This window comes from Leptopilina boulardi, unplaced genomic scaffold, assembly GCF_019393585.1.
Source record: "Leptopilina boulardi isolate dan_hultmark-lab unplaced genomic scaffold, ZJU_Lbou_2.1 LbouV2_273, whole genome shotgun sequence".
Classification (NCBI taxonomy): Eukaryota; Metazoa; Arthropoda; class Insecta; order Hymenoptera; family Figitidae; genus Leptopilina; species Leptopilina boulardi.
The window spans coordinates 281,377-303,609 of NW_026137833.1; the positions used below are offsets into that span (position 1 = coordinate 281,377).

General features: G+C 25.2%; 4 protein-coding genes across 5 annotated transcripts; 3 read left to right on the forward strand and 1 right to left on the reverse strand.

Annotated features, from left to right (window-relative positions):
* Nucleotides 1-1,722: 1,722 nt before the first annotated feature.
* On the reverse strand, nt 1,723-9,114 carry LOC127281675 (uncharacterized). Of its 2 annotated transcripts, XM_051305517.1 has the most exons (3): nt 8,111-9,114; nt 7,839-8,001; nt 1,723-2,076 (listed from the first exon to the last, which is right to left on the reverse strand). In XM_051305517.1, the coding sequence occupies exons 1-3, from the start codon at nt 8,192-8,194 to the stop codon at nt 2,006-2,008; spliced, it is 318 nt and encodes a 105-aa protein (XP_051161474.1). In that variant the 5' UTR covers nt 8,195-9,114; the 3' UTR covers nt 1,723-2,005. The 2 variants fall into 2 exon arrangements, 1 of the variants encoding a protein (XP_051161474.1); XR_007843070.1 differs by having other exon boundaries at nt 7,331-9,114.
* Nucleotides 4,989-7,337, forward strand: LOC127281674 (PI-PLC X domain-containing protein 3-like). The gene is made up of 2 exons (XM_051305516.1): nt 4,989-5,350; nt 5,622-7,337. The coding sequence occupies exons 1-2, from the start codon at nt 5,209-5,211 to the stop codon at nt 6,485-6,487; spliced, it is 1,008 nt and encodes a 335-aa protein (XP_051161473.1). The 5' UTR covers nt 4,989-5,208; the 3' UTR covers nt 6,488-7,337.
* Nucleotides 9,115-9,232: 118 nt separating the features above from the next.
* Nucleotides 9,233-14,953, forward strand: LOC127281670 (pre-mRNA-processing factor 17). Its single transcript, XM_051305513.1, has 8 exons — nt 9,233-9,567; nt 9,747-9,963; nt 11,306-11,632; nt 11,744-11,958; nt 12,051-12,314; nt 12,565-12,698; nt 13,000-13,221; nt 14,021-14,953. Exons 1-8 carry the CDS (start codon nt 9,373-9,375, stop codon nt 14,196-14,198), a joined length of 1,752 nt encoding a protein of 583 aa, XP_051161470.1. The 5' UTR covers nt 9,233-9,372; the 3' UTR covers nt 14,199-14,953.
* Nucleotides 14,817-21,944, forward strand: LOC127281671 (transmembrane protein 181). The gene is made up of 13 exons (XM_051305514.1): nt 14,817-14,952; nt 15,666-15,830; nt 16,215-16,318; nt 16,647-16,796; nt 17,210-17,312; nt 17,584-17,737; nt 17,830-17,910; nt 18,026-18,125; nt 18,486-18,613; nt 18,813-18,962; nt 19,078-19,180; nt 19,371-19,601; nt 21,401-21,944. The coding sequence occupies exons 2-13, from the start codon at nt 15,670-15,672 to the stop codon at nt 21,532-21,534; spliced, it is 1,599 nt and encodes a 532-aa protein (XP_051161471.1). The 5' UTR covers nt 14,817-14,952; nt 15,666-15,669; the 3' UTR covers nt 21,535-21,944.
* The last annotated feature ends 289 nt before the right edge of the window (nt 21,945-22,233 follow it).

The window sequence follows — 22,233 nt, forward strand, 5'->3', positions numbered from 1 at the left end:
TAAAAAAAAAATTTTTCGAGAAGAATTAAATTTTTTAAACATCCAAAATTTGAATAATTTTTGAATTTTTGGGCGGATTAGTCTGTCCAACGAACTCAGGCTTCATTTTTACATGTTGAAAGCGTGTACCAAATATCAAAGCGATTCGATAAGATTTGTTTAAGTTATATCGTGGGGACAAAATGAGTCTACAGACAGACTACAGATGACAAACAGACGGACAGGTTTTCAAAACATATTTTTTTTAGCATCAAGAAGTCTCAAAACGTACAGATTCACTGAAATTTGAAAAAAGTCAAAATCGACCAAAACGAATACTTTCTCATTTATGATGAGAATTTAAAAAATCCAATTCAATAAAGTAAATAATCGAAAAAATACGAAACTGTAGTATAAACAGCGCAATATAAACTATTTTAAAATAGAGGATTTTTTGAAAACAATTGCAATGTTTGGAAATAGAAAACTATAGTTGGACTTATAAAAAAAAAAAGAAATTCGAAATTTTATGAGTAAGTTACTGTTATTTGTGTTAGTGGTTTAAACAGAGATAATACATAGTTGCTCATATTTTCTCAAAATAAAGTAATTTTGCCCTGCATTTTTCCCATTTTTCATCCGTTTTTGTCCTTTTTTTAAAAAAAGAGGTATAATGTTTTTGTTTTAATCGCTATTAAAAATTGTCAAAGGAAAAAAGTGTTTATTTTTACTCGTATTTTTCGAAAAAAAATTGAAAAAATTTTTTTTTTTAAAATGCGAATTTTTGAAACTTTTAAAAACTCAAAATTTGAATAATTTTGTTGATTTTTGACGAAATCATCTGGCCAACGAACTCAGGCGAGATTTTGGTACACTTAAAGGGTATACCAAATTTGAAGTCGATTCATTAAAATTTGTTCGAGTTATCGTCGGACAAAATTTGTCTACAGACATACATACAGACAAACATTTTTTTAAGACCCATTTTTTCGGCATCAGAAAGTCTCAAAACGTCGAGATTCACTGGAATTAGAGAATGCTCAAAATCGCCCAAATGTAATACCTTCTCATTATGATGAGAATGTAAAAAATATCCACTAAATCTTGCATCGATTTATTTTAATGTTTGAGAAAAAAATTCCTGAAATTTACACATTTTTTGACCTTCTAAAGTTACATTATGCAATGATTTTCATTATTTTGGGGTAATTCAGAAATAAAGACCTATCTATCTAATGTTTTACAAATGTGTTTTGAAGATGTAAACAGAGTGGCGATAATTTTTATGATTATAAATTCCCGGTTTTTCCAGGTCAATTTTCTGTTCTTCCCGGTCAAAATTTTGTAAACAATTTAATTTTTTTACACAAAAAAATGATCATTTTTCTAAAAAATTAATAACTTTTTTGTTTTTTAATATTTATTCTTCTAATAAATTTTAATAACGCACTACTGCAAAAAAATAATTTTTAGAATATCTGAAAAATTCTCGGTTTAAATATAAATTGCCCGATTTTCCTGGTTACATTTTAAATTCATGGTCATTTCCCAGTTTTTCCCGGTCATATCACCACTCTGGTAAATTATTTGTATAAAACATGTCTTGCACGCGTGTTATCTTTTCAAATTTTTAAGGGTTAATAAATTACATTTTGTAAAAAATATATTTACCAACTTAATTTCATTCTACAATATACTTTTAAAAAAAATTTATCGAAAACTTTTTAAATAATTCAATAAAATGTATGAGTTTTGCTTCATTTCTTTTGTTGTAGGTAAAAAGTAATTTATTTTTAAATAATCAGCAACTTAACGAGAATGTATTTTATCTCTTCACTTGTGAAATTTTAAAATTTGTCACTTAATATGTATGTATGTGAATAAAATTTCAATGTTGTGATCAAAAAACAATTTTCCTAATTTTTCTTACTGAAAACTTCAATATTCCAAAAATATATTATGCTTATATTGTAAATTAATCAAAGTATTAAATTTTTTCTACCTTTTCCACTGGATAAGATATAGCCTAACGAAATGTAATTGGCTTCGTAGGACAATGTATAATACGGCGTCGAATGATCCGACGGTGGTTGTTGACTGAAAACATTTAACAAATTTTAAATCAATTTTTTCAATCCGTCAATAAAAATAATAATCAATTTATCAAAGAAAATTTAATTCATTATAATCTTCTATTATATTAAGTTAACAAATTTCCAAAAGCAACACCGACACCGTGACCTCGACACGAACCTATTGAAAATCCCCACATGGAAAACCACATGGGATCCTATGTCAAAACTATGTAAAACCCCATTCCCCATATGGGAAACCACATGGGATCCCATATAAAAACTCATGGGAAATTGGGACAGGAATTGGCATAGGAAAATATCAAAACGAGGTTCCTCCATGTCATTTCCTATGTCAAATCCCATGTCAAATATCATGTTAAATACCATGCTAAATACTAATTGAGATCCTTTATCACTTTTTTGAAAAATTTTCCCATGTCAAACCCCATGTCATTTCCCAAGTAAAAACCTTTATCATTTTTTTGAAAAATTTTCCCATGTCATTTCCCATGTGAAATCTTTTATCATTTTTTTGAAAAATTTTCCCATGTCAAATCCTCTTTCGCCTTATCGAAAATACCCACATAGGAAAGCATATGGGAATCCACATGGGACACCATATGGTAATCCACATGGGAAATGGAATACGATTTCATGTGCATTCTTCCAAATGATAAAACAAATAGATTTAAGCATAGGAAATCATATAAGATTTCATATAGATTCTGAAATTTCAACCTAAGATTTCACATGGATTTACATATAGGAAACGATATAGGATTTTATTCGGGAATTTTTTAGTTGGCTGCTTTATGCAGGCGGCAGTTTACAAAAAAATTAATTATTTGATTAAATATCAAATAATAATACTTCAACTCATCTGAAAATAAAAAAAAGTTTACTTTACTTCTGCCTTAGACTCTCAGCTTTTATAGTATTCCAGACTGATCTCAACTGTGAGAGAAAATATTTTCACCATCTGGTGGTGAAACAATGAAACTATAATGACGATCAACATCTATATTAAAATTTCCTATGTCATTTCCCATGTCATTTCCCATGTGAAATCTTATCATTTTTTCGAAAAATTTTCCCATGTCATTTCCCATGTGAATTCCTTTATCATTTTTTTCAAAAAATTTTCCCATGTCATTTCCCATGTGAAATCTTTTATTATTTTTTGGAAAAATTTTCCCATATCAATTCGCACGTCAAACCTCATGTCATTTGCCATGTGAAATCCTTTATCGTATTCCATTTCCTCTATGGATTCCCATATGCTTTTCCATGTGGGTATTTTCGATAGGGCGAAAGAGGATTTGTCATTGGAAAATTTGTCAAAAAAATGATGAAGGATTTCACATGGGAAATGACATGGGAAAATTTTTCGAAAAAATGATAAGATTTCACATGGGAAATGACATGGGAAAATTTTTCGAAAAAATGATAAGATTTCACATGGGAAATGACATGGGAAAATTTTTCGAATAAATGAAAGAGGATTTCACATGGGAAATGACATGGGAAATGACATAGGAAATTTCAATATAGATGTTGATCGTCAGTATAGTTTCATTGTTTCACCACCAGATGGTGAAAATATTTTCTCTCACAGTTGAGATCAGTCTGGAATACTATAAAAGCTGAGAGTCTAAGGCAGAAGTAAAGTAAACTTTTTTTTATTTTCAGATGAGTTGAAGTATTATTATTTGATATTTAATCAAATAATTAATTTTTTTTGTAAACTGCCGCCTGCATAAAGCAGCCAACTAAAAAATTCCCGAATAGAATCCTATATCGTTTCCTATATGTAAATCCATGTGAAATCTTAGGTTGAAATTTCAGAATCTATATGAAATCTTATATGATTTCCTATGCTTAAATCTATTTGTTTTATCATTTGGAAGAATGCACATGAAATCGTATTCCATTTCCCATATGGATTCCCATATGGTGTCCTATGTGGATTCCCATATGCTTTCCTATGTGGGTATTTTCGATAAGGCGAAAGAGGATTTGACATGGGAAAATTTTTCAAAAAAATGATAAAAGATTTCACATGGGAAATGACATGGGAAAATTTTTCAAAAAAATGATAAAGGTTTTTACTTGGGAAATGACATGGGGTTTGACATGGGAAAATTTTTCAAAAAAGTGATAAAGGATCTCAATTAGTATTTAACATGGTATTTAACATGATATTTGACATGGGATTTGACATAGGAAATGACATGGAGGAACCTCGTTTTGATATTTTCCTATGCCAATTCCTGTCCCAATTTCCCATGAGTTTTTATATGGGATCCCATGTGGTTTCCCATATGGGGAATGGGGTTTTACATAGTTTTGACATAGGATCCCATGTGGGGATTTTCAATAGGGCGTCCTTGGAAAATCTATTTTCACTTATTTTCAAATAAATCAAAATACTTTGCCATATGCTTTTAGAAAATCTTACATACTTTTTTTGTAACATGTTTTTTCAATTTTAATCCGAAAAAGGGTTATTTTGCATTTTCTTCCCAAAAAAAGGATTATTTTGCAATTTTATTCAATTTTTTACGAATTTTTGGATACATACCTTTAAAATTACTCTATTTTTAAAATGTTACTTATAATCAATTTTTTATACTGCTAAAATATTTTTAATATCTATATAAATATACCTAATACATACAAATAAAAACCTATGATTAAAAAATTATTTCTCGATCAATAAAAATAATAGCCAATTTACTGCTAAGAACATAGAAAAAGTCAATAAAAATATGTTTTTCTATCAAATAAAAATGAGTTCTTTTATTTAGTACTCTATTGGACTTAGTATATAGATTAAATTTGGGGAATGTTCACAATAATGATGTCACACCTTAGGAAAATAAGGGGGAATTCTTTACCTAACATGACACGGTATTATATGCTCATAAAATAAAAACTTATGACGATGTTACTTTTCAGTTCTGTGTTGAAAACATAAACGATTAGTGATTTTAACTAATGGACTTTTGAACATTCCTTTTTTAATTTCTAAAATGTAATTTGGTCGTGTGACAATAATAATTTTCTATATAGAAAATCGTTGTTGCAAATTATAAAAAATTCTACTGGCAATAAATCCTATTAAAAATATTTCAAAAATTCAGTGTTTTATAAAATGGAAAATGTGGAAGAAATTTTACTTGACGATTTTCAAATTATAAAATCGGTGACATCATTATGTGACAATTTAGAGATTTGGATGACGCGACTTCCAGCTTCTCTTCGCAGTATACCAATAATTCATTTGGCAATTCCCGGTATGTATAATTTGCATTTTTTATAAAAAACAATAAAATTTGTTGCCTGGTACTTCCAATCTATTCCATTTTAATTTTTCCTTAATTTTTCAATTCTTTTGACAAATTATTCGATTTCTGCCACTGAAAATCAAAGGTACAATTTTTTTTCTGCATTAAATTTTAAAATGGCACTGAAAAGAATTGATAATAGAAATAAAATTTAAAAAAATTAAAAATTCTCAATTTTTCGGAATATATTTTTTTTAATTTTCTATTTTTGTTCTTTAAGGATCACATAATACAATGACCTACACAATAAATCATGACAAAAACATGGGAATAGATGAATCTCCACTACTACAATTCTTTGGACGATGTTGCTCATGCATCTTTAAACCAATTATTACCAATTGGTTTTACAATCAACAAATATCGGTAATAGAACAACTAAACGGAGGAATTCGCTATCTTGATCTACGTGTGGCAACAAAATCGGACAGTGATTCAATTTATTTTATTCACGGACTCTATGGAGCCGAAATTACTGAACCCCTTCAACAAATTAATGAATGGCTTTCGTCTCATCCCTTCGAATTATTGATTCTAGATTTTCAACACTTTTATTCCTTCTCAGATGATAATCATCTACAGCTAATTGCAAAAATTAAAAATATTTTTAACGGTAAACTTTGTCCATTTTACAATCAATTCGATCACATTACATTGCAATGGTTGAGTTCAGAAAAATATCAACTTCTCATCATCTACAGGAATAGTGTTGCAAAAGAATTTAATGAATTATGGTCAAGTGGCATGTGGCCAACACCTTGGCCCAATGTAACAAGTTCTAAAGAATTAATTCAATATTTAACAAAATCAATTGAAATAAGATCGCCAAATACGGGTTTTATTTCTCAATGTTTATTGACTCCAAATAGTTCGTATATAATGAGAAATTTGTGTGGTAATTTACATCGAAATTTAAGTGAAAAGTGTCGACTCGCCTGGTTTCCTTGGATAAATTCACAGAAACCAGGATTTAGAGGCATTAATGTCGTTATCACTGATTTTGTGTCGGATTCTGATTTTTTATTCTCAAAAACAGTGATTCAACGAAATGCACTTTTAGTCGATCATGAGGAAGAAATAGAGTAGAAATGTGTTATATTTTTTTTAAGTTTTAGAAAATTTGATTCTGGCACCCAAATTTGCTTAGCACGTCAGGATTTTGAGAAAAGAGGGGGTAAAGACTCCAAAAAAGTTTTTTCAGTATATTCTTAACTTAATAAAATTTATTTCACTCAAAATCCTTAAGCGGCGTTTTTGTGTTCAAATATATGTATGAAAATGTTTCGATCACACCATATATGGACCTGTTTAAAGCAAAAATGCAGTTGTGCCTTTCAAAAATTTATAAATTTAAATGAAATCACGATTTTTATTATCATCTGTAAATTGTTGCCACATAGATAAGTATGAGAGAAAGAGATTTCTTTCTTTTCTCCCAATACAATTAGAGGCACATCATTGAAGAAGGTCTTAAAAGTTTTGTTTTTTTATCACCTTTTAAGAAATGCATTGAACTTTTATTTTTATCCAACGCCGTAATAGATATTTTCATAAGAAGACTTTCAATTGAATTTTTTTAAAATGTGCTATCACTCAATCAAACCTTCATATTTTTAGTTTTAGTGGTGGCACACTAATAAGATAGTGAAAATTTGTTGATAAAATATGTCTGTTAGATATTTCCATAATAGCTGAAGTGATATTTTACACGCCGCAAAAATAAAAACGTTAAGAATATAAACTTTTTTCAAGAAATTCAAATGAAATTTAAGCTTTTTTTCACTTTTTAACTTATAAAACTAATTGTCAAATAAATATTTTGTTCTAATACTGTACATAAATGTTCCTTTGTATATAATTTAGCATTAAAAAAAATGATACCCAAAGTTTTAATTAAAAATAATTCAGATTTTTAAGTCCTCGACTCACCTACGTCGCACTAACGACAGCTCGTACTGAAAATTACATCATCACCTAAAAAGTACTACTTTACGTGCTTGCCACATAATATACTATTATTACTGGTTTTTAAATTGTAAATATTATTTTTTAAGTGTTGAAGGAATTAAAAGTATATGGAACAGGCCAATTAACCTATAACTTTTTGAGTTAAAATATTTTCACGAAGTAGTATAAGGAGACGTAACGCCATGCATTCAAAGCAACCCCAAATGCGTGTCCTAGAGTTACTAAGGTTTTCGAATAATGCTCTTGTAGCGCTTCTACTGAGATAAATCGGAATCAAAATATGTCGTCTGCTATCGCGTAAACAACTGTAGTTAACAGCAAAAGTGTTTTGATCACGAAGTGGTTTTGATAAAATATTGTGTAATAAATAAATAATAAAATAAATATTGTGAAATATTAAATATTAGTGAAAGTAAATAATATAATATTAATATTGACGGCACTGCTCCTTTTACAAGGTCATATCTACCTTGTTTTGTTTTGTGTACACTACCATCAGGTAACTTTGTGATATAATCTTTCAGAATATCTGATTCCACAAAGTGCAAATCACATATCTTATCCTTTTTTGTCAATTTTGGTTTTTTTCCAATGCCAACAATAGCACTCGACCAAGTTAACAAACTTTCATTCTATAATAGGAAAGCATTAAAAAATAAAAAACACTTCGGAAATAATTAAAACTCTAATGATATAATATTAACAATAATAAAACAATAATAAATAATAAAAATTAAATACTGTTCGAGCTGAAAAAAACTTCGATTTTCTCCATTTTTTTCTTCTTTTGTAGTTATTTTTGATCCACATCCTTTTATAAAACATGACATTTCACTGATAACATTAACAAAGCACAAAGTGCAAGCGCGAAACACCGGTTCAAGACATTTTGTCAGCACATGCGAGCACGTGATAAATTTTAATTCTCTATTTCTCCACGCGCGGCGTCCTCATCGCATTATTAGAAAAATGCGTAAACTCTAGGACACGATTTTGGGGCTCACTTTCACCACAATCTACTATGGGCGTTACGTCTCCTTATACTACTTCGTGAATATTTAAAAAAAAAGTAAATTAAATTATTAAAATATTCAATTGTTTCTTCTAGGATTTTTATAGAAAAAGTAATAAACTAATTAAATATGCATTGACAATTTTATTAATTATTATAAATATTGAGAGAAACATGAGGTCATGAGAGAATCACCACCATATAATAATTATATAGTGGAAATTCCTAATTACATAATCAAATAATTGAATCACTTATCTATTTATAATATATTTTTGGTAAAAATTATAATAAAAAGTACATTAATTATTGACTTCGAATTTTCAATTATAATTTCTGAATTGTTATATACTTAGGCCGTTAAAAATCATAAAAACATTGTATAACACATTGCACATAACCCCAAAGTTAAAAAAATATATCAAGAATTTAATATTTTACAATTGCATTTTTCAGGGACACGTAACTAAATTCAAAACTACAAATTTGAACATACCTTAGAGTAAAAATACAAATAGTACCTATTAGTTGTTAAAAAAATTTATACATTTATTGTTTTCAATACCTTCCAATTCTTATTAATGCTTTTGTAAGAGTTCAAAAGTTTTCGAAAGAAATAAACATAATAAAAACGCATTCAAACAATCTATTTTAGACTACTTCCACAATAGCTGAATCGTATCGTCATGGTAACGAATATGAGTATGAGAGAAATGAGCATTCTTTATTTCTCTCTTTCTTATACGGTACCATGACGACCTTTCTTGATATTGTGGTCGTACCCTAAGGAGAAAAGACAAATTATTTTAAATAAACGCGCGCTATTACGACCAATCAGACGATTTTAGTAACGCATGCGCCTTTGCGTTCGTTAAGGGTCGTAGTAGATGAACAACTGTCAATTTTCAACAATAATTATTAAATATAATATACAATTAAGTGTTATTGTTAATATAGAAATAACTTAGAATTTATAATTTTAAATTTAAAAATGTTAGCCCTACAAGGTTATGGTAGTAGTGACGAAGAGGGTGATAAAACTAGTGAAATTAGTGGAAATTTAGAAAAAAGTGAGGTTAGGACTGACAACTCAACAAATAATTCTTCAATTCCATTCTCATCTACTGGATCTTCTTTATTGTCATTAGGATTGCAAATTTGTTCAGCACCCGATGTTGTTCCAACGGTAATATAATATTTATATTTAAATCTATTTTTTGAATAAATAATCTTAGATTTCGATTATTATGATGCATCAACGTTTTGACAATAAATGCGGCTTTGTTTTGAAATTTCACTTTGAACAAATTAATGAAAATTACTTTATGAATAAAATTGAATTTTTTTTTTTTTTTTAATGAACAGGGCTCAGAATTATGTTTACGGCATATAGATTCAACCGCGAAAGAAGTGATGCACAATCCAAAATACGAGGAACTTTTTGCACCTGATATTGGACCGGAAAATCCTTTTAAAACACAACAACAACGTGCCATGAAAAATACCCTCTCTGGTTACGTTGAGAAAGCACATTTCTCGGATTTTCAATTTGAAAATCAACGTCGAACGTTCACTAGCTATGGTGAGATAAATATTTATTAAAAATTTAAAGGCTTTAAGCGTTTAAAAAATATACAAAAACAGGGTGTCTAAAGGTCAGGGAAAAGTCAGGAAATTTCTTTAATTTTCTGGAATTTTTTATGAATAAATTAAAGTAACTATTAGTTTCAAAATTTTTTTTACTTTTTTCCCCAAAGCAAATGCAAATTAAAAAATTGTTCTTCATACTTAATTATTAAGCATGTGATATATTTTATATTCATTAAGTAAATAATTATTTACTATTATTTATTGAATCTAATAAATGATTTTTTAAACATGGACAGCAGTTAATTAATTTTTTTTCAGTGAAATATTTGGTTTCTTAATAAAAATAAAAATTATTTGATACAATTTTATTTTATCGGTTCAACTTCAAATAAAGTAAATTAGTCATTAATACGAATAATTTTTATTATTTAATGCTAATACCCACATTTAACTTATAAAAATTTTTACGGCGTCGAATATTAAATTATCGAATTTCTATTTAGCAAAATTGTATAAAGTGAATTTTATATTATGCAAAATTTTCAATTTACATTTAACTAAAATTCGATTTAAAAGAATTTCTATTTAGCAGAACTTTTAAAAAGCATTTTTTCTAATACTTTTTTAAAATTTTAAATTAATATAATTTCAATTTAACGAAATTTATGTCTATAAAAATTGACAAAAAAAGAAGTCGGTAGAATTTTTCTTAAATGACAATTCTGTTAAAAAAGAATTATTTCGAATTAAAATTTTCTTTAATAAAAACTTTGTTAATTAAGAATTTTGTTAAATAGAAATTCCGTTAATTGTGGATTTATTCAATGAAAATTTTTTAAAGTAAATATTTTGATAAATCGAAATTTACTAAAATAACAATTCTGTTAATAAAATTTTTCTTTATACAATTTTTCTTGACATAAATTCCGTTAAATTGAAATTGTATTAATTTGAAATTCGATGTACTAGAAGATCTGCTTTATATAATTTTACTAAATAAAAATTTGATAATTTAAGATTTGACACCGTAAAAAAAATTCTTTTAAATTAAAATGTTGAGAATATTTATACGTCCCCCAATTAGTTTATTTATTTCACTTAAGTATTTTATTTTTTACGAAACATTATTTATTTGGTTCAAATACATATGAAATTAGTGGATAATAGACAGGTAAATGATTTAATTGTATCAAAATAAATTTTATTTGATCAAAATAAAAATTTTTTAGTGTAATTTAGGTCAGGGAAAAGTTAGGGAACTTTTTTCCTAGTAGTTGTTAGACACCCTGAAAGTTTTCTTTTTTTTGTCAAATTAAAATTTTTCCTTTTTACAGGATACGCATTGGATCCGACTGCCGATGGAAGTGTTGACGAAGGAAAAGTTTTTATTGGCGCCAAAGAGGCGGCCGAGGAAAGTGGTGCAAAAACTGTATTTGAAACAACAACATTGAGACCCGCGGATAAGAGGAAACGAAAGAAGAATGATGATCCAGCGGATATTGAAGGATTTTTGGGTCCTTGGGGTGGTTACGTGGATGAGAAAAGAATTATTAAACCAACAGAGGAGGAAGCCGCTGAATTGGAAGAAATTCTCGCTAAACGTAATAAGAGAGGAAAGGAAACAACCGAAACACCAATTGAAGAACGAACAGTACTTCATAGTAAGATTTTCGTCCGCTTTTTTCATTCAATTTTTAAAAAATGGATAATTTTAATTCTCGATTATTGTTTTTTCAAATTTATTAAAAATTGTTTTAAATTTTTCTTTACAGTCAAAGATACAACAGATTATCAAGGACGATCATATTTACATGCACCTCAAGATGTTGGTGTGAATTTAAGATCAGATTCACCACCGGAACGTTGCTTTTTGCCTAAAGCACAAATTCACACATGGGAAGGACATACAAAAGGTATCTCGCAAATTCGATGGTTCCCACGCACTGCTCATTTACTACTTTCATGTAGTATGGATAATAGAGTTAAGGTATGTACTGAAAATTATTTTTTTTTTAAATTAAAATTTACATTTTTGTTGAATATCATTTTAAAATAATTCTTTTTTCTATTTTTTTCAAGCTTTGGGAAGTTTATAATCAAAGAAGATGTATTCGAACGTACTATGGACATCGACAAGCTGTGCGTGATATTAGTTTTGATAATGATGGCAAAAGATTTCTTTCAGCGGGTTACGATCGTTATGTAAAATTATGGGACACAGAAACTGGCGCATGTTTGAGTAAATTTACCAGTCGCAAAGTACCGTATTGCGTTAAATTCAATCCCGATTCTGATAAACAACAGTTATTTGTCGCTGGAACAAGTGACAAGAAGATTATTTGCGTGAGTATTGATAAATTATTATTATTATCATTATATTATACTTTTTTCGGCTTATTCTAATAAAAGGTGACTTTTTCGATTTATTTTGCAAAATAAAATTGAAAATTAATTAATTTATTAAATTAAAAACAAAATATTTATTACTGTCTAAGTACAAACTATAGCTCTTCATAAATTTCAATTATTTTCTCCCATTTTTTAATAATATTTTTTCTAAATATTTACGTTTAAAAATTGATTTAAATTTTAGTGGGATATAAGATCGGGAGAAATAACACAAGAATACGATAGACATTTGGGAGCTGTTAATACAATAACATTTGTTGATGAAAATAGAAGATTTGTCACTACTTCGGACGATAAAAGTCTTCGTGTTTGGGAATGGTAAGTGTTAGAATTTATTTATTTATTCAATATAGGGGAACAAAAATGTCCCATTTGTATATACTGTTAAAAATAATAAAATTAGAATATTTTTGTTAGAGTAATTTACAAAAAAAAATATTCAATTTCTTTATAAAATCAAAATTTTTTAAATTTACATTTAAGCTTCTAGTTTTATTAAAAATTTTTGTTTAACTTATTCATTTTTAAAAGAAGTTTATTTTTAAATAAATTATTATTAGTTTGCAATTTTAATCTATTAATTACAAATTTTAATTCTGTGTTTAATTTTTGTTTGCAGGGACATTCCAGTGGACATGAAATACATTGCGGATCCAACAATGCATTCTATGCCTGCTGTAACACCATCACCAAATCAAAAGTGGTTAGCATGTCAAAGCATGGATAATAAAATTGTCATATTTTCCGCGCTCAATAGGTTTAAAATGAATCGAAAGAAAACATTCACTGGTCACATGGTTGCTGGTTATGCTTGTGGCTTGGATTTCTCACCCGACATGAGGTATGTTTTTCTTTTTGTCATTGATTTTTTTTTTAAATTAAAATTCAATTGAATTTTTCATTTATAATAACTACAAAAGAGAAACAATTTTCTTTTCCGTCAAAATTAAATTAGAATATTTAATTTACGAATTTATTTATAATAAAGATAAAGAAGCAATTTTTGGGTGTTCATTTAAATTTGTAAATAAAAGTCATGATTTTTTCGCGATGTTGAAATAAAATTTCAATTTTTTCTACATTAGGACTTTATATTAAAAAAGAAAAATAAATTCAAATGAATATTTAAAAAAATAATCATTTTTTAAATAAATCATTTCAAAATTCTATGAAAATAAAAAACAAAAATTTATTTTGTTAAAAATCGAGAAAACCATTTATATGAGAGAAATTTAAAAAGCCCAAAGGTCATACATATGAAATCAAATAAAATATAAATAAATAACAAAAATTTATTATCGTCGATAAATTATTTTAAAAAAATAAAAACTTTCTGAAAAGTTTTTAAAAAGAAGGTTTTTCTTTGGGCTAGAAAAACAATCAAATATAAAATCCAATAAAATTTTCTATATAATATAACAATTTGCTTTTAGAAAATAAAAATAATTTTAATTTAAATTCTATTTAAAAATTAAATTCTGAAATAAATAAAAGAATAATAGATTTTAAATAAACAATAGAGTTTTCTTTCTAAACGAGTGACGGAAGGTTAATAGAAATTTAATTTATTTTACTAAACAGAAAACAGTAAATAAATTTTTCTTCTGTCACGATAAATGAAAAAAAATGTATTTTTTCAGCTATCTTGTGTCAGGTGATGGAGATGGAAAATGCTACGTTTGGGATTGGAAAACAACGAAATTATATAAAAAATGGAAAGCTCATGATGGAGTTTGTATTTCTGCCATGTGGCATCCTCATGAACCGTCAAAACTCGCGACCGCCGGTTGGGATGGGAAAATCAAATACTGGGATTAGAAAAATAATTTTTTTTTTCTAATTGTGCATAGTGTAAATATAAATAATTTTTTTACTGCGGTAAATTAGAATTTATTTCTTATTTAAAAAAAAAGAAAATTTCTTTTTTGTACTTACGCCTTAAGTATATAGAAAAATAATTAAGTTATAGAACAAAGAATTAATTTTTGAATCAAAGCAGAAGATTTATTAAAAAAATAATTTTTCTTTTTATAAAACAAGATAAAAGAAATAAAATACAATTAGAAAATAAAACTTACAATAAAAAGAAGGAAATAAAAATTGTAATTTGAAAAAAATTATATTTTTAATAATCAATCAAAATAAAAGAAACGAGAAATGATATTGAAGAAAAATATTGTGTCTTTATCAATTTTTTCCTATAGTTTTCCCGGGAAGAGCGCGCGCTTGTTCCGTCAACAGGAATCAAATGAAAGCAACGCCATATGTATAGGAAAAGTGAAAAATCAATAATGTGCGCCGTTAAGTCTGAGTACTGTTCGTACCTTATTGTAAGAGTGCACATTAGTTTAGTTTATACACAAGGGAAGTTCTAGTAAATAAAATTAAAAAAAAAAGGAAACAAAATAAGAAAAAAAACAAAATTTTTTCAATTATTATTAAGTCACCGATATTAAGATATGTTAATTTTTCCACAATTTTTTCATCAATTCTTGTGTTTTCCAAAAAAATAGATAAACAATCAATTTAAAAAAAAGAAAGAAAACAGTGCCAAGGACAATTTATAGAACAGGTATTAATTTTTTTTTTCAATTATTTATTTTATTAACTTTATTATTATTTGCAAATTATTCGAAAATTTTCCATTTTGTTTCAATAAACATGTAATATTTGTTTGATTTAATAATAATTAAATTTCATCTAAATTTCAGTGTATTTTACACAAATTAAATTGTTTAAAGTTAATAAAAATTGAATTTTAATTAAAATATATATACTTAACATTTAAATTTTGTAAATTTAATGAAATAAAACTTTAGTTCGTTGAAAACGTATTAAATTGATCGCGTTGAAATTAATCGAAAACCGCTAATTAAATTTCTTTTCTAATTTATTTCTTAATAAATATCCTAGTATTAGGTAGATGACAAGAAATTAATTAATCAAATGGAAAATTATTATAGTTGTGAAAATGGTTTCGTGAATTATGTAATTTAAATTTCTTGTTGCCTACATTATTACTAATTGTCATAATAATAATAATATTTTAGATGATATTTATTTGGATGTTAATAATTATTTTTATTTAGGAAACAAATATTATTATTTCAAATATTTTACACAGTGTTTATTTCTAATCGATTCGTTTTTATTTTGACAACTTCTTGATTTAAGTAAAATTGAAGTTATTTGAAAAGAATTTATTTTTCTAAAGAGATTTTAAAAAGGATAGTAACAATTATTTATATAATCATGTTTTTAAAGAATTTACAATTTGAAATTCAGGAAAATGAAAATGAAAATGGGAAGTCCGAATTTAGGATATTCTTATCATCTTCCATCGGCTGGATGGAATCTCAAGGTTAGAAATGCTCTATCACAGTGCAGTGATCTTTTTAGCGAATTTAATAAACACATTGCACCTGCATATCATCACGACAGATGCGAAAGGTATTTTCTTATTTATTTTAATATATCTTTTTATATTATGTCTCAGATAGAAATTTCAAAATAACATCTGATTGTAATAAATGATAAATCTAATACAATGGGGTTTGAAAAATTGTCCTTTTCTTCAATTTTAAATAATTTTCACTTCAAATTTCATTTAGTGAATTTTTTGATTTCTTTGTAATGACTATATAATTTCATTATAAATATTATTTATTTGTTATATTGGCGAGAGGAGAAAAATTTAAAATATCTATTGTAATTTTATAAATTTGAAGAAAAATGAAAAATTAAAATATAATTTATTTTAATTGAAATAATTAAAAATTACCTAATTAAATTTTTGTCGTCAATTTAACATAATTTTTTGTTTTTAAATTTCAGATCAGTTCAAATGCGATTATATTCCATGCACAAGAGGGAATTTGTCATGGTTTTCGTGGCTTTTTTTGCTTGCTTTGGATTATCTGTGTTTATTGGACTTACAGGTAAAATTTAAATTAATTTAATAATTTTTTTTTCCAATTTTATATGATTAATTAATTAATTTAATTATTATTCACATTTAGTTTTCAAGAAACAATTAATATATTTTATAATTTTTAGTACTTTGGTACAAAAGGGCAAATTTTTCTTTTTTGTAATCCCGTTTAAAATGTAAATAAAAATATACAGTGAAAATATAAATTTATTTCTAATTTATTTTTTTTTATTTATTATTTTTCTTGTGATACTAAAAAAATTATCGGAGAACAAATTAATTAATTGAAAGAAGTTTAATTAATTTTTAAATTATTTTCTCAATTTTATTAATAGGACCACCAATAACTGCGACAACACCGGAAAAGGCACATCCAAATGGCAGTGAAATGCCAAATGGTCCTTTTATTATGAAAACTCCGCCGCTTTCAACGTATAGTCAACAACTTTGGATTATTGCTAAATTATCAACTTTAAATAGCGATGGTACGTCACAAAAATACATTCTTTCAATTTTTTTTTTTTTTTTTTGCAAATCGATAATAAAAGAAATTTCTTTTTGAACATAAATTAAAACTTGATATTAATTGAATTTGAAAAATAATTAAAATAATTAAATTTTACCAAAACAATTGGATTAAAAATAATAATTGAATTTTATATGTAATGAAATTTATAAGAATTAAATTTTGAAAAAAACTGAAAACTAAATATAAATAAATTTAAAAATATGAGTAAATTATCAAATACTTGAAAATAATTTTTAATTTTGTTTTTAATTACATTTAAATATTTACAAAAATGAATAGTATCAAAAATACCTTGAAATGATTTCGTTTATTTTATTTAACTCGAGCTTCTGATTTATTGTAAAATTATTTATTAAACAAAAATTTCAGACGAAAGATATGACAAAAGTTTTCAAGTGAGCGTTCTGATAGATGGAATCACAAATGATCGAAAATTGGATCCGGTTTTAACTGCAGAATCTGGACATAATAGGTAATTTCGAAAATTTGTCACGTTTTTGATTAAAATTAAATTTTTTTTTTTATTTTAATTTAATTAAAAATGATTATTAATTTTTTTTTAATTTATAAAAAAATATATGGAAATTTTTCAGCATTTATTATTATTATTTTTAAATTTAAAAGAATTTTTCTGTATTTGTTAAATTATAATTTTTAAATTTGAACAAAAAATATTGTAAAGGTATTAAATAAACTATAAAATATTGCATTTATTATAATAATTTTATGATTTTTTTTTCTAGAACGCGACATTTAAAATGCGAGAGACAAAATTGCGAAGAATTTGTAATAGCTCATTTAGGATTTCTTCATTTTAGTCACTATATAATAACTGTACGATTTTATGGACTCGAGAGTTTTCATCAACGTTACACAATACGAAACCTCACATTCTACGTCAGTAAGCAATAAATCTGTTAGAAAAAAAAAATATATTTTAATCTATTTCAATGTTACAATTAATACGATTCTTTTTTTATTCTCAACAGTTTAAGAACTATGATCCTGATTTTACGCAAATTGAAATTTGGTTCAGATTAATATTTCTTCTGGCTACATTTGTAGTGACGGTAAAAAAAAAATTTGATTTTTATAATTATTATCATATATTTCTTTTTTAGATATATATCCCGTTTTTGTGTAATTTATTTTGAAATAATAAGAATTTGTTTTCTTCTATTTTAGTGTTGGTTTGGACATTCTTTGAGGAAATATCATGTGCACGATTGGTCAATTGAACAAAAATGGATCTCTATTTTATTGCCACTACTTATTCTCTATAATAGTGAGTTTTTGAATTACATTTTACAAAAAAAAAAAAATTTCGATTCTAATATATTTAGAATAGGATTTACAATTTTCTTTAAAATAAGATTTAAAAAATTTATTTCTAAATAATTAAAAAATTTGCTTAGTACATGTAATTTAAAAACAAGTTTTTTAAACAATTTTTATTAAATATATTTTTTTTCTATTCTTTTAGATCGTAAATGAAGATTTATTTAAATTATTTTTCAACACTTTATTTGAAAATTTTTTTGCGTTTTTTTTCTCGTACAAAAAATAATAAAATTAATGGAAAATATTTATAACATTTGAAGATTATCTTTCAGATAAAAATTAGTAATTTTTTTATTATTTTCAGATCCATTATTTCCATTAATATTCTTAGTGAATTCATGGATTCCTGGTATGCTCGACGCAGTACTTCAAACAACATTTCTTTGTGCGATTCTAATGTTTTGGCTCTGTGTTTATCATGGTTTGCGTCAGGTAATTATTTTTTTTTTTTTAGCTCAAAACAATAATTTTAATTAAATATTCGTGAAATTAATTTAACTAATTTAATTTATTAATTATTTAAAATTTAATTTATTACATTGATAATATATTATGCTTATTATAATAGTTTGAAATATTCAATTCAAGATTTTATTTTTAATTTATTAATTAAGGTATAATTAAATTTCAGAACGAGAGGCGAATAGCAACGTTTTATTTGCCAAAATTATTGATTGTTGGATTATTATGGGGTGCTGGTCTCACGCTAGCAACTTGGCTCAGGTGTACAGAACTCGAAGATCCTACGTATAATTATATTCTTGATACTTCAAATTATTACGTAAGTTAAGAAATATTAAATATTGAATTTTTTTATTTTATCCTTACAAACCTATTATATTTTATTAAGTATTATGTTGTTTCTATGATAATTTATTTTAATCTTTCTTTTTTAGGGTTTTAAAGTATTTTTTCTGACGATGGGAGGAATTTATGGCGCCTATCTTCTGTTACTTATTCTTAGGGCCTACAGTGAATTACGATCGATGCCATACTTTGGTAATTTGAATAAGAAATTTTAATTTTCCATTCTCTTTATAATAACAATTTTTTAATTAATTAAAATTTTTAATTATGAAAAACTTTTGTGATATCTCTCGTTTAGAAATTTCGTTTAATATTTTTCAAATAATTTTACAATATTAATCATAAACTAAATTAATAAACAAATACTATTGTCATTTTTTAGATCTTCGATTGAGATTTTTAACTCTTTTGGCGGCAGTTGTCATAGGAGTTTGTGCTTTAGTTACAGCGCGAAAATTTGGTGCTGGTGTATTTGAAGATAGTTTTGCTTCTCGACTTTCAACTTATTATCATACTTCAGCCCAATTTATGGCCCTCTATGGTCTTTTAAATTTCTATCTCTACACTATGGCTTACGTTTATGCACCTGCTCTTCAACAAGTTTATGGGCAACGTAAGTTAATTTTCTTTCACTTTTCTATTTTTATTAATTATTTCAATTAACTGTTCATTATATATATATTTTTTTTATTTTTTTGGTTTCATATGTATGACCTTTCGGCCTTTTACATTTCCCTTACATAAAATACACTATTTTAAAAAATACTCTTTAAGTAACTTAAAACTAAATTTACAAAAATTTAACTTTTAATTCGAGTTAATTCATCGAAAGCCTATGTGTATCTGCAGAGAGCGAACTTTTCATTATTATATTATCTTTAAAATTATTACTATTATCCATATAATTGTAATAGTGAATTATTATTATTTAAATTATTAATGGTTTTCTATTAATTTAATATTAAAATAATCAAAATTATTTTAGAACACAAGACAAGTAAATTAATTAAATATCTTAAACTGTTCCCATAAAATTAATGCTATCAAATAAAATGTTAAGGGACGAAGAAATTTATCTTTATAAAAAACAGGGTGTCTAACGGTCAGGGAAAAATCAGGGAATTTCTTTAATTTTCTGGAATTTTTTATAAATAAATTAAAGTAACTATTAGTTTCAAAATTTTTTTTACTTTTTTCCCAAAGCAAATGCAAATTAAAAAGTTGGCCTTCACACTCACTTATTAAGCATGTGATATATCTTATATTCATTATAAGTAAATAATTATTTACTACTATTTATTGAAACTAATAAATGATTTTTTAAACTTGCATAACAATTAATTAATTTTTTTCAGTGAAATATTTGGTTTTTTAATAAAAATAAAAATTATTTGATACAATTTTATTTTATCGGTTCAACTTTAAATAAAGTAAATTATTCATTAATACGAATAATTTTTATTATTTAATGCTAATACCCACATTTAACTTATAAAAATTTTTACGGCGTCGAATATTAAATTATCGAATTTCTATTTAGCAAAATTGTATAAAGTGGATTTTATATTATGCAAAATTTTCAATTTACATTTAACTAAAATTCGATTTAAAAGAATTTCTATTTAGCAGAACTTTTAAAAAGCATTTTTTCTAATACTTTTTTAAAATTTTAAATTAATATAATTTCAATTTAACGAAATTTATGTCTATAAAAATTGACAAAAAAAGAACTAGATAGAATTTTTCTTAAATGAGAATTCTGTTAAATAACAATTAGTTCGAATTAAAATTTTCTTTTATAAAAACTTTGTTAATTAAGAAATTTTGTTAAATAGAAATTCTGTTAATTGTGGATTTATTCAATGACAATTCTTTTAAGTAAATATTTTGATAAATCGAAATTTACTAAAATAACTATTCTGTTAACAAAATTTTTCTTTATACAATTTTTCTTGACATAAATTCCGTTAAATTGAAATTATATTAATTTGAAATTCGATGTACTAGAAAATCTGCTTTATATAATTTTACTAAATAAAAATTTGATAATTTAAGATTTGACGCCGTAAAAATTCTTTTAAATTAAAATGTTGTGAATATTTATACGTCCCATAATTAGTTTATTTATTTCACTTAAATATTTTATTTTTTACGAAACATTATATTTATTTGGTTTAAATACATATGAAATTTGTAGATAATAGACAGGTAAATTATTTAATTGTATCAAAATAAATTTTATTTTTCAAAATAAAAATTTTTTAGTGTAATTTAGGTCAGGTAAAAGTTAGGGAATTTTTTTACTAGCATTTGTTAAGACACTCTGAAAAAGAAAAAAAAATCAAAAATTATAATTTACGTACCTGTAAATTTTTTTCCTGTACAATTTTGAAAATTCTTTGATATTTACAGATTCATCGATAACAAAAGATAATCCATCTTTTTCAATGATAAATGATTCGGATGAGGAAGTAATTTATGGATCAGATGAAGATAGTCGACGTCCATTGACTCGAGCACCTAGAAATACAGACGATAGTGATTAGAAAAAAAATTAAATATATATTTCATGAAGAATATTAAATTGAGGATGAGAAGAAGAAAAAATACAAAAAAAAATTTTCTTGACGCATCGAGATTTGTAATATGTCTTCATTTTAAAATTTTGACAAAAAGAAGAAGAAAAAAGAACAAATAGATTCCTGTTATGCACTTTTTTTGTGCAATTATAAAATTGTAAGACTATAAAATTTTATCTTTTAATAATATACGTAGCTTTATTGTAATTATACTATAATATTATTAATATATATATAATAATAATTCTAATCTTTGGTATATGTATAATATTTTTACATATATATATATAGTCATTTTTTAATATGAACACTTGTACATATAATTGTATTGTAATTTTATTGTTTGTGCCATGCAGTCAAAGGAAAAAACTGCCAGAAATATATTACAGAAAATTTAAGAATATTTTTTTTTTCATTGTATTATTTTATTATTTATATCTAATAGTAATTAAATATATCCAGTAGTAATTTTTCCAAAGAAAAACTTTCAAATAATTATTCTTTTTTACTTTTGAATAATTATTTATTAATGTTTTACTTAGAATTGCAAATTTAAAAAATTAAAAAAACAAACATTAAGATTAAGCAATTTTGAGGTTAGGATTTCATTTATTTGGAAAATTATAAAATTCTATTGTAAAATACTCTTCAATTCTTAAATAAACA